General features: G+C 37.4%; 1 protein-coding gene across 3 annotated transcripts in view; it reads right to left on the bottom strand.

Moving 5' to 3' along the window:
* Nucleotides 1-12,347, bottom strand: part of POLD3 (DNA polymerase delta 3, accessory subunit) — a 53,062-nt gene that overhangs the window by 14,954 nt on the left and 25,761 nt on the right. For all 3 annotated transcript variants that reach the window (XM_086678303.1, XM_086678304.1, XM_086678305.1), the window contains 4 exons: nucleotides 10,159-10,414; nucleotides 8,785-8,857; nucleotides 3,659-3,824; nucleotides 713-819 (listed from right to left, as the gene is read on the bottom strand). In XM_086678303.1, coding sequence (XP_086534429.1) covers nucleotides 713-819; nucleotides 3,659-3,824; nucleotides 8,785-8,857; nucleotides 10,159-10,414 — 602 coding nt within the window. The remainder of the gene's footprint in view (nucleotides 1-712; nucleotides 820-3,658; nucleotides 3,825-8,784; nucleotides 8,858-10,158; nucleotides 10,415-12,347) is intronic.

Genomic DNA, 12,347 nt, shown 5'->3' with positions numbered 1-12,347 from the left:
CCAGGCTCCGAGCCATCAGCCCAGAGCCTGACGCGGGGCTCGAACTCACGGACCGCGAGATCATGACCTGGCTGAAGTCGGACGCTTAACCGACTGCGCCACCCAGGCGCCCCAAGAAAAGTTCTTTGATAATATACATAATAATAATCCTTATTCTCTTTCCTTTTATGTTATTTTGCTAAATTACCAAAAAACAATGGTTCTGATCAAAAAGCGAAAGCAGACTCTAATGGTGCTATTGTTTATCTCTCAATACTACAATTACTATTGTCATTGTGACCTGTAATAAATTACTTTTTAACTCCTTGAGCGTCAAAGTAAGAATTGACCCCTGCTATCAACTAAATGTTTGTGTTCCCCCAAAATTCATATTTGAAGCTCTAACCCCTAACATGATGGTATCTGGAGGTGGGGTCTTTGGGAGGTAATTAATGGAATCAGATTACCACCCTTATAAAAGATGCAAGAGAAACACTTTCTCTCTCTGCCATGTGAAGATATGGCAAGGAGATATCCTACAAACCAGGAAGAGAGCTCTCACCAGGAACTACAATCAGGCAGTGCCTTGGTTTTGGAATTCTCACCCTTTAGAACTGTGAACAGGACAAATTTGTCCTGCTTAAGCCATCCAGTCTATGGTACTTTTGCTATAACCCAAGTAACAGAGACAATGACACTAGCCAAAAATTAATAGCAACCTTTCATAGCCCACCTTCATCTTCACTGCTATCAGACTCAGGAAGTTTGATTCTTCTCCTCTTTTTCTTCATACTTTCAGTTTCTTTTGTCTCATCATCAGATAACTCCATTTGCTTCCCCCTGTTGCCATCCAGGAATAATTTAATCATGTTACACAAAATAAAAATATAAGTATTCATATGCTACTATGGGTCTTGCTTCATAACTCCTGGTCTTAATTCCAGAGGACAGAAGAGTCAAAGTAGACCAATAAGGATTCTTTTTAAGGATACTGTGCTGACCACAACTAAGTCATTCCATGGGGTGACCAGAATGAAACATTTTTCTAGCTCTCTATATAGCTCACTGGAAACTACTTACCAGCTCATCAATTATCATTACAAATTCCTTCTTACTTTTCCTACTGACCTTTCAATCATTCAACAAGCTTTAAATAAGCAGCTACTACATACACAGGCTTTTTGCTAAACACCGAGGATGCAAAGATGAAGAAAATACTGTTATCAAGAAGCTCTGGTGGGAGAAATAGATATAAACACCACCAAATGTAAGACAATGTGATAAAGACTACTGGACAAATAAAATGTTATGGGACAAGACTCTTGTACGAAAACTAAAAACTAAGTGGAAATTCATCAGGTAAAAAAAGGGAGACAAATATTTTAAAGAGAAGAAAAAAAATGTGCAAAGGCATAGACATAAGACCTTAAGGTGATTCTAATGACATAATAAAAAAAACCTAGACTCCATCTTAACGTTAGTTAGCTCCTCTGGATACTCTATCACACTATTCAGATATGTATAAAATGTGGTTTTTATCTTCAAGTAACTTATTCCTTATGTAACTTTATCAACTTATTTTTCTACCTCAAGCTAGTAAAAGACAAACCCCAAATAGGTAAAAAACAAACAAACAAAAAACAACAAAAAAAGATAAAGAGCAGAAATTAATGAAATAAAACAGAAAAAAACTAACAAGGTTAAAAATTGTTATTTTGGGGCAAAAGACTAATGAAATTAATAAACCCTTCTATAAGACTGATTAAAAAAAGACAAAACAGGGGTGCCTGGGTGGCTCAATCAGTTAAGTGTCCAACTCCGACTCAGGTCACAATCTCGCGGTTCATGGGTTCGCGGTTCCGTGCTGACCACTCGGAGGCTGGAGCCTGCTTTGGATTCTGTGTCTCCCTCTCTCTCAAAAATAAACATTAAAAAGAAAATTTAAAAAAAAAAGACAAAACAACGTATTACCAACATGAGGAATAAAAGAATAAAGGAATCTGTAATGATAAGTACAGATTTTACAGATCCTCAAAGAATAAGGCTATAGTAGGGGCTTTATGCCAATGAACTCAACAACTTAGATGAAATAAATTCCTTTAAAAACACAACCAAAACTGACCCAACAAGAACAAGAAAATTTGGATGGCTCTATTTAAAGAAATCAAATTAATAAAATAAACTTCCCCACAAAGAAAACTCGGCTCAGATTCACTGAATTTTATCAAACTTTTTTTTTTTTTTTTTAATTTTTTTTTTCAACGTTTATTTATTTTTGGGACAGAGAGAGACAGAGCATGAACGGGGGAGGGGCAGAGAGAGAGGGAGACACAGAATCGGAAACAGGCTCCAGGCTCCGAGCCATCAGCCCAGAGCCTGACGCGGGGCTCGAACTCACGGACCGCGAGATCGTGACCTGGCTGAAGTCGGACGCTTAACCGACTGCGCCACCCAGGCGCCCCTATCAAACTTTTAAGAAAAAAAATAATACATATCTTACACAAACTCAGAAAACACAGTTTTCTACTAATTCTATGAAGTTACATAACTTTCGTACTAAAATATAAAGACATTATCAGAAAAGTAAATAACTGATCTATCAGCCTCACAGATGCAGTGGCAAAATATCCTTACAATATTAGCAAACAAAATCCACCAACTTATAGAAAGGATAATGTATCATGACAAAAAATTAGGTTTATCCCAAGAATGCAAGGTTGGTTTAACACTTAAAAGCCGATCAAGGTAATTCACCACACTAACAGAAACCCCAAAAGATCATCTCAATAAATGCAGAAAAAGCATCAGTCAAGATTCAGCATCCATCCATAAAAAAACAGAAAAGGACAGCCTCCATCTGGTAAAGGGCATCTACTTAAAACATACAGTTAACATCACACTCGGTAATGAAATACTGAACGCATTCCTGACTATAACTGTCAACAATGAGTGTTATACCCATGGGCTGGGGACATTTTAACCTACCAATCTCACATATTCCTAGGAGGTAAGGCCCACTGGACAGAGCCTTGACCCTCTGAAACTTGAGCATTTTGTTGATGTTTTCTACTACAGTAGCCCCAGCCTTGCTACAAAAGTCAAGTATTTCTGGGCCTATCAGTGCTGACAGTGTCTTTAGAATTTCTTTCAACAGACTAATTCCTACCAACTATGAGGTAGTGTCTCAAATTCCTGGATCCATTTTTAACAGCTTGTGTGCTTTTTATTTTCTTTTCTAATTACATTTTACCACTTGAAAAATAAACTCATTGATATAAAAAGAAAACAAAGAACTTTTTCTCTTAAATTTGACTGGAAATAGTAACCCCTCACTTGGCAATCTAAAGTGAAAAACAGACACAGACACAATCAGGCACACTTATGCCATGTCCACAAATTTAAAATGAAGTAAAGAAAAAAAAGGATAATCAATTTAGTTCAATGGGGCCCAAAAAACTGGATTTGGGCTCTAAACCATCTACACTGGCTGTTCCACAGTTCTACTTCCCTAGATAAGCTACTGAGCTTCTCTCTTCATTTTGGTTATACAGCTGTATCCCTAAGGCATTAAGTAGGATTTAGTACTCAACTGAAAACTGCCCACTGTCAATAAGCCCAAACAGACCTTCTCACCCCCAGCAGAGACACTCTTCCCTCACAGGCAACAAAATTTTCCTACCTTTTTTTTTCCTTCTGCTGCATCTTAACAGGCTCTGCTTTTTTGCTGGGTTTCTTCAGGCCTGTAGGGGCTGCCAGCTTTGGTTCAGTGACAGACACTGGAGGTTGCTCCACTATTTTTTCTTCTTTCACTGCTTGTTCTGAATCCAAATTGACTTTCAGTTTATCTACAAGTATAGTATAACAGATGATATATAACCTCATCGTGCAATATCAATCTATTATTCCTCTGACAGTCGACTAAGTGCCAAGTAATTGGTTAGGAGCAGGGGGCTAAAGGGATAAAAAAACAGTCCCTGTCCTAACAGAACTCATGGTCTAGTCAGAGAACATTTCTCCTTTCCAACTACCACTCTAGCAGTAACTGTTTTCATTTCTGCCTCTTGCTAATCCTTCATTATATCACAACTCCCAGGCCAAATAATAGTAAAAGCAGGGCTTAGAAAAAGCAAATACAACTATATGAGGTATCATCATTCTCATTTATGTATCACTTATTAGATGAGAAAATTAAGAGTCTGAGAGATAAAAGACGTTTCCTGAGTATACAGTTTACAAATAGTGACAACAGAAATTCGTACCAAAATCTTATTTCCTATTCCGTTCTATCTTCTTAAACCTGGATACTCTTATCATCTCAGTATTATCTTAATTATATAATTAAAAGACTACTTTGGAATGAGAAAAGTTTGATGCAAACTTTTTCACTCAGGATAAGTTACCTAAAAGTCAATCTTCTGGGGCGCCTGGGTGGCGCAGTCGGTTAAGCATCCGACTTCAGCCAGGTCACGATCTCGCGGTCCGTGAGTTCGAGCCCCGCGTCAGGCTCTGGGCTGATGGCTCAGAGCCTGGAGCCTGTTTCCAATTCTGTGTCTCCCTCTCTCTCTGCCCCTCCCCCGTTCATGCTCTGTCTCTCTCTGTCCCAAAAATAAATAAAAACGTTGAAAAAAAAATTAAAAAAAAAAAAGTCAATCTTCTCTGTAAAAACTGAATATTTATGAGATTACTGTAAGGATTAAAAGGGATTAATATGTGAGGTTGTATGGCTTACCCAAGGTAACACTGACAGAAAAGGTTGAGAGACAGGATTTGAACCTAGGTCAGTTTAACTCCTCAAAATCCTTACCTCTTTCCCTACACCAAGCTGCAACTACTATGCCATGCAGAGGATTAAAAAATGCAAGCAGGATGGGCCTAGCCATCTGAGAAATCATAGAAGAATAGCCTTCGTGCTATATTCAGTGACAGTTTTTTTCAAGAAAAGTCATAAAATACTCTTAGCTGTGAACAGCATGAGGCTCTTCAATAAGTAGCTTTGGTTATATGTAAAATGGCTAAAACCAGCTACAGTGTAGGAAAAAGACCAATTGATAGCTTAGCCTTGGCCATTACACACGGCTTAGTATAATAATTTATAAACAAAGTATATTCTTTGAAAGAATAGATGATGGATAAAAGTATAACATGCAGCTTGTTTATACTTTATTTTTTGAAGACTTTACTGAGAAATCTGGTGGAATCCACCAGAGAATGGAGGCATTTTCTCTTGCCTTTTCAAAACTGTTGTTCTCAAGTATCAGTACTTCTCAAGTTTTTCCACCAAATAGTACAGGAGAGTAAACATGTATCTCTAGGGGGTCCAGAGTCAGTAACTGATTCCCAAAAAACCAGTTCTCTGAAGCTGCATGTATATCCTTAAAGTTTATGCAAAATTTGCATTGTTACAGAATTTATATCATATTGACAGCAACTGTTTTAAAATTATATAATAGGGGCACCTGGGTAGTTCACTTGGTTAAGCGTCCAACTCTTGATTTTGACTCAGGTCATGATCTCACAGTCATGAGATCTATCCATCGATCAAGCCCCACGTCAGGCTATGCACTGGGTGGGAAGTCTGCTTGAGATGCTCTCTCTCTCTCCCTTTCCCTCTGCCCCTCCCCCACTCTCTCAAAAAAGTAGAAAATAAAATAAATAAAATAAAATAAAATAAAATAAAATAAAATAAAATAAAATAAAATAAAAATAAGTAAAATAAAATAATTAGGAGGAAAAACCTCCAAGTATTTCCTACCTCACTCCTGGGGTAAGGAAAGCAAGGCTATTGCATACAGTCTACCAATTTCAGGAAACTGATCTTAATTAAAATACCAGTGACCAAAGAGATTCAGCATCCAGAGTTTTCACTCTGTCGTGGTTTCACAGTATTTGGGGAACTCCAAATTATTTACATATGCAGCTACAAATGGCCAATTAGCTGGTAAAGAGGCACCTCATTGCAACACTTTCAGACTACTGTTAAGGAAAATTTAACCACATTTTCTTTTTTTCTGAATGATCAAATCATTTGTATCATTGACTAATTAAAAGCATCTCCTTTTTATACTCAAAATATGAAACACCTTTAGAAGCAAGATACAGATGATGACTTTTTAATTTTGTCACCAATGCTGTAATTTTTTTCACATATGGAGCATTACGGTTCTTGTTAATAATTCATATGCCAGAAAATTTATCCTTTTAAAGTATAAAATTCTGTGCTTTGTAATTGTGCAAACATCAACACTATCCAATTTTAGAACATTTCCATCACCCCAAAATGAATTCTGTATCCATGAGCAGTCACTCCCCAATCCCAACCTAGCCTGTAACACTAGTCTACTAATCTACATTGTCTCTAGATTTGCCTATTCTAGACATTTTGTATAAATAAATTTATATAACAGGTGGCCTTTTCTGTCCAGCTTTTTTCATTTCACATATTTCAAGATTCATCCATGTTATAGTTCAAGGACTCATTCCTTTTTTGGCTCAATAATATCCTATTGTGTGGTTATATCACATTGTGTTTATCCATTCATCAGACGATGGACCCTTGGGTTGTTTCACCTTTTTGGCTATTATGAATAATGTTGCTATGAACATTTGTGTACAATTTTTTATGTGGACATACAGTTTTAATTCACTTGAGTAGATATGTAGGAGTGGAAGCACTGGATAATTACTTAACTTTTTGAAATACTACTATACTGTTTTTCAGAGCAAGCACATTATTTTATATTCCCCACAGCAGTATATGAGGGCTTGACTTCTCCACATCCTTGCCAACACTTGTTATTGCCCGGCATTAAATTTTAAATGTTTCAAGTCTCCTCAACTCTTTTCATCCAACTCTCTTCACTTTCATCACAATGATCTTGTCATGTCTCAAATACAATAAAAATATTTATCATTTTACTTTTTTCTTTAATGTTTATTTTTGAGAGAGAGAAAGAGAGAGGGGGACAGGAGATCTGAAGCAGGCTCAGCACTGATAGCACAGAGCCCCTCGTGGAGCTTGAACCCATAAACCATGAGATCATGACCTGAGCCAAGTCAGACACTTAACCCACTAAACCATTCATCCGATAAAACATTCATCATTTTACTCTAAACATTCATCCTTGAAAAAACGTTAGATAAATCAACTTTAGAAGCCATTCTTTTTATTAGGTTAAGTATTTAATTCTTTTATTTTATCCAGTTTCCCTACTCCTTCTATCACTGTCTGCCTAGCAATTAAAATAATTAACTATTTTATTCTTTATTGATTTGTCTGTCTCTCACAGTAGAATGTAAGGACCATGAAGGCTGATACCTTGCTTGTCTACATTTCCTCCACTGTATCACCATGGATAATAGTTGCAAGTACACAGTACTTGCTCAATAAATATTTCTGAAATAAACACATGAATAAATTATATACTTCTGTATAGCTTGATTTTTTTTTACAACTAGCAAATATTCACAGCTTATATATTTTAGAAATAATAAAATTTTTTAAATTCACTGGTTACAAATGCATAAGAAAACAAAACAAAAATAAAAACGTGGACCTAAAAGTCACCAAGGAACCACACACACTCTGATTGGGTTCAGTGGACCAGTACCAGCCATGCAGGCCAGTGACATTAGCACTATCTATTTTCACAGAAGTAGGGAGCCCTCCTTGTGCATTCTGCCTGCAACAATACAACACGCTTCCCAATAACCTGAAGTATCAAATTTTCTACATATTTTCAAAAGACAAAAACCTTCTCTGATGGATTTTATGGCAAATAAACACTATCTACCCCAACGCCTCCTCCAACCACTAATCCGACCATCACAGGAAAGCAGAATTCTGACTAATTTTTCTTGCACAAGCATGTAACAAAACACCTTCCCACAAGATCTTTGTAAAACTGATGCTCCAAGAAAGTGTGCCATAATTGTCCTGTGGCTCCTGAATGCTTTCTGGTATTATGCCACATAGCCCTTAGGGGAGGTGTACTTGGTATGAGAAGTATGAAAATATGTGACTACTGGTTCTTTCCATATGAAAGAATTCTAATTAAAACAAAAATTTTAAGGGCATCTGGATGGCTCAGTCTGGCTAAGCTTCTGACTTTGGCTCAGGTCATGATCTTGTTCATGAGTTTGAGTCTCACATCAGGCTCTGTGCTGACGGCTTGGAGCCTGGAGCCTGCTGCTGGTTTTCTCTCTCTCGCAAAAATAAAAATACTAAAAAAATTTTTTTAAATAAAGGAAATTTTGCTTTCTCAAAAAGTATTATTTTTAAATGGCTACAATCACCTGTGCCCTTCTAATTCATACTGAGGTCTAGTTCATTAACATGAATAATCTGTAAAAAATAACTATAGAATGTCAAAAAGATTTGTTTTTGCAACCCCTTGGGAGACAGAGGTAATAATTAATAATGGTCACACCAGGCAAACTGACCCCAGCATCTAGGATATTAACCTCAACACTATACTGTTTAACCAAGCAGCCTCCCTTCTATTTTATCACCCATTTTCAAGAGCCCTATGAAACAAATAATTGTCTTTTCAAGGCAGGAAGTAAAAACAGGAATAGTAAACTACCACCCAAGGTAAACTGAACTCAGCTCACCCGTTAAAATCCACTGTTTCAGTTGGGTTACTTCCATTCAATATATTGGTCAGTAGACTGCAAATTTATGTTAGGATGCAGCAAGTCTACATGGGACACCAGATGGGTAAAAACTGGGTAAGGTGGCTTTCACCTCAAATATGTTATTATATTACCATTCATGTATTAATCAAAGGAAGGTAAAAACATGCTTACTCATAGCAGCTTTTCCAAAAAAATTGTTCATCACATTCCCTTTCCCTGGTGCCTTGTTGCCTGCAGAAGATACCTAGAAGCAGAAAACACATATGATTTTTTTTAGTGTCTAGGCTGTTCTTCAACTCGGAGTCTTAAACAATCTCTTCAATTGCAGGGCACATTGTCACGATGGCACAGTCCCTATATAGTCATGCCAAAATGTGTCAGCGTGAGATATAAGAACAAATCCACACTAGAGTATCTGATGTTAATCTCCAAAGCTTAGTTACTCATAGTTCTTACAGAATTATTACCCATGAATGTGTCTAAACTTTGAGTATACTTAAAAACTGCTTAGTTTGATAGAATTAAAACAGATCAGAGGCAGTATGATACACAACAAGGGAACCTCCAAAATGTTACATTTGTTATTATCAGAAGTGGATTTGAATTCTGGTTGTGCCTGTAATAGCAATCTGATATCCAGGCAATTAGCCCTTAGTTTCACCACCTACAAACGGAGATCTCTTCCTCACAGAATAGTTAGGAGGATTTAAGCAAAGATCAAACTACTGGCACACAGTAGTTCTATAAATGTTAGGGGGTTTCCCTCCACTCCCCTCTCCTTTTCCAAAGCAGAGGCCAAAAATCACGATGGTAATAACAATAATAACGATAATTATGGGGTACCTGGGTGGCTCAGTTGGTTAAGCGTCTGACTTTAGCTCAGGTCACGATCTCCTGGTTCGTGACTTTGAGCCCCGCATCAGGGTCTCTGCTGAGGCCACTTCTGATCCTCTGTCCCCCTCTCTGCCCCTCCCTGACTCATTTTCTCTCTCAAAAATAACTAAACTTTAAAAAATAACAATAATTATGCTTTTCTGGAGTATTTTTTAATAGTTTTTAATGAGACTTTTCTTAAGTCAATGCACTTTAGTTCAGATGTGTGAACAATAAATAAGGGAAGCAGATGAAGAAAAAAACAAGCAAAATTCATAAAACAGAATGAGAATGTTAAATACACTAGGAAGAAAGGCATACATGGCAAAGCTCAGAATATAAGATGTTCCCAAAATGACATATTGCTAATATACGATTCCTGGCACTTTATGGTTTTCAAGTGTTCTCACATGCATGATTTCAATTGGCTTGCAAAAGAATCTTGTGATGTGCACAGGACCATTTTACAGAAGAATCCAAAGCTTGGTGAGAAGCATTTTCAAAAGAAAAAGGACAATTTCAGACGAGAATATCAAGAATTAAAGGATTCAGACCACAATGGAAAAACTAGACTATATTATTATATATTGGAACCTTATGTGATTAAACTACAATGCTCTTCTAGTTACCCATTCTGAGCTATAAAGACATCTTTAAACTTATATTTGTTACCTCTTTAGCCTCTGTTTTGGTTTCCTTGTTGGCTTCTTGGGTTTTAGAAGCAGCTTTAGAGGCAAACATTCCCATTATTCCCTTGGGCTGCTGTAAAATCTGTTTGGAGGTAGGTGGACTATGACCATTGGTTGTCAACTCATTATTGGCTTGTGTCTCACTTGATACTTGAAGATCTGACTGCTCAAACTTTTCAGAAGATGAGGATTCAGCAGGAGCTCTGGGAACTGCAGCTGCACATTGTATGGCACTAAACCTGAAGTTGGAAATGTTACATTAATTTCAAAGTCTTGCTTCTTCCACACAATACTTTCTACCTCTAACACTATTAAATTAGAAAAGTTTAGAACTAAAATGGATTTTAGAAATTATTTTGTGCAGGGGTGGCTGGGTGGCTCGGTCGGTTAAGCGTCTGACTCTTGATTTTGGCTCAGGTCATGATCTCACTGTTCGTGAGTTTGAGCCTGGCCACGGGCTCTGTGCTGGCAGTGTGGAGCCTGCCTGGGATTCTGTCTCCTGTCTCCCTCTCTTTCTGTCCTTCCCTTGCTTGCTCTCTCTCAAAAATAAATAAAAACTCTAATTTAGATAGAGAAAAAAGTATTGGAGAGATGTTGAGAGACTTGTCCTAGATTATACATCTAGTCAGTAACAGAACTAGGACTGGAATCTGAGGTCTTCTACCATACCATATTGAACATCTTACTTTTTTGAAGAAAGCACCCCAATTCAAAACAGTAAGAATATACCAAAAAATAACAAAAGATTAGTAATGTCAACATCCTTGGGAAATCAAATGGTTATCTCTTGTGTTTAAAGACCTTCACCTTACAGAGCTACGTATGCAATAAATATTGACTGAACCAAAATTACGAGCTTTAAATATTAATAAAATTCCTGGCAACTCTCCTGGCCAGAGTGGGTCATGTTTTAAAACAAGGAAGAAGCTGGGAACAGAGCCACTGGCTCCTATGACCCGTGGTCCTTTATTGTCATTTGTTAAAAATTTCTAATAACACCCACTAACAGCACCAGACAAGTATGCCCAAAGCCAAGTGAAGAAATGTGGAATGGTATGCATGGCATATTAAAGGGAGCATTCATCTCTTCTATAATCATTGTAGATGTGCCTTGTTCACACAAATCCCAGTTGTGCTTAAAGCAAAGTTCCTCAACTTTTCTGACAAAGAAAAACATTTTATTTCCCCCAGTCTTTAGCTTACTGGGAGTAGGTGAGAGCTCCTTGGAGGTAGGGAAGGGTACTATTCATCTTTTGTATTTTAGGTACCCAGTACAAGGCCTGGCACATAGAAATACGTGTGAAAGAATGAGAACTGAAGTCCCTGGAAGTGACACTTCTGGTTTCTCTCCCTTCTTTAATGTATCACCTCCACTTGAGGTGGGAAAAGTTAAGAAAGAAACTATGTGGTAATAGTAATCATTCGAGAGATCAACCAGGCACAACTTCTAGATTAACTGGCCTAAGAAAAAAGTCCCTGATACATCATTTAATTTCAGAAGTAACCTTAGACTGAGCAGCCCCAAAGCTGAGTCTATAGCTCCAAAATCTTCCCCTGATTTATTAGAGTCCACTTCAGAAAACCCCACACTAACACAAATATTTTGTGCATCAGAGTTAAGAACAGACGGAAATCATTTCCTTATACCCACTAGTCTTCCTCTCTGGCCTTGCAGTGCTTCCATGTACACAGAAAAAAGCAATGGTTTATTTCATTGTCAACATCTGAAGTTGGCCCTGAAACAACTCTTTCTCCATTTGGTCTACATTCCACACCTTAGGGTCAGGACCAGAACTGGCAATAAGGAAGAGACCAAGTTAGGCTGGGAACATGTCCGAAGAGAGAAGAATCTGCTCAGTCCTAAAATTTCAACTTTCTTCCTGTCACAGCACTTCTTAAAACACACGAAACAATGAGTCAGATTTCAGTTGGCCCATAATTCTCAAGGGCAATTACAAACTTCTTTATTGGAGATAAATTCTTCACATTTCTACCCATTATACTTTAAGTATTTAAGTAAGGTTTCATTAAAGTGCTTCCTATTACCACATTTCTACTTTGCCATGTTTACTTTAGTGGTCCCTGAGTAAACACCATTTTGAACTTCTGGGTCCCCTTTATTCCTGTTTGTCTACTCAGATACAATAGAAGAACTGATTTTTAGAGCTTGAC

This window comes from Puma concolor, chromosome D1, assembly GCF_028749965.1.
Source record: "Puma concolor isolate L17-30 chromosome D1, mPumCon1.1.hap2, whole genome shotgun sequence".
In the NCBI taxonomy this organism is placed as follows: domain Eukaryota; kingdom Metazoa; phylum Chordata; class Mammalia; order Carnivora; family Felidae; genus Puma; species Puma concolor.
The sequence above is the reverse complement of the archived record's forward strand: the minus strand, read 5'-3'. Positions and strand labels throughout refer to the sequence as shown.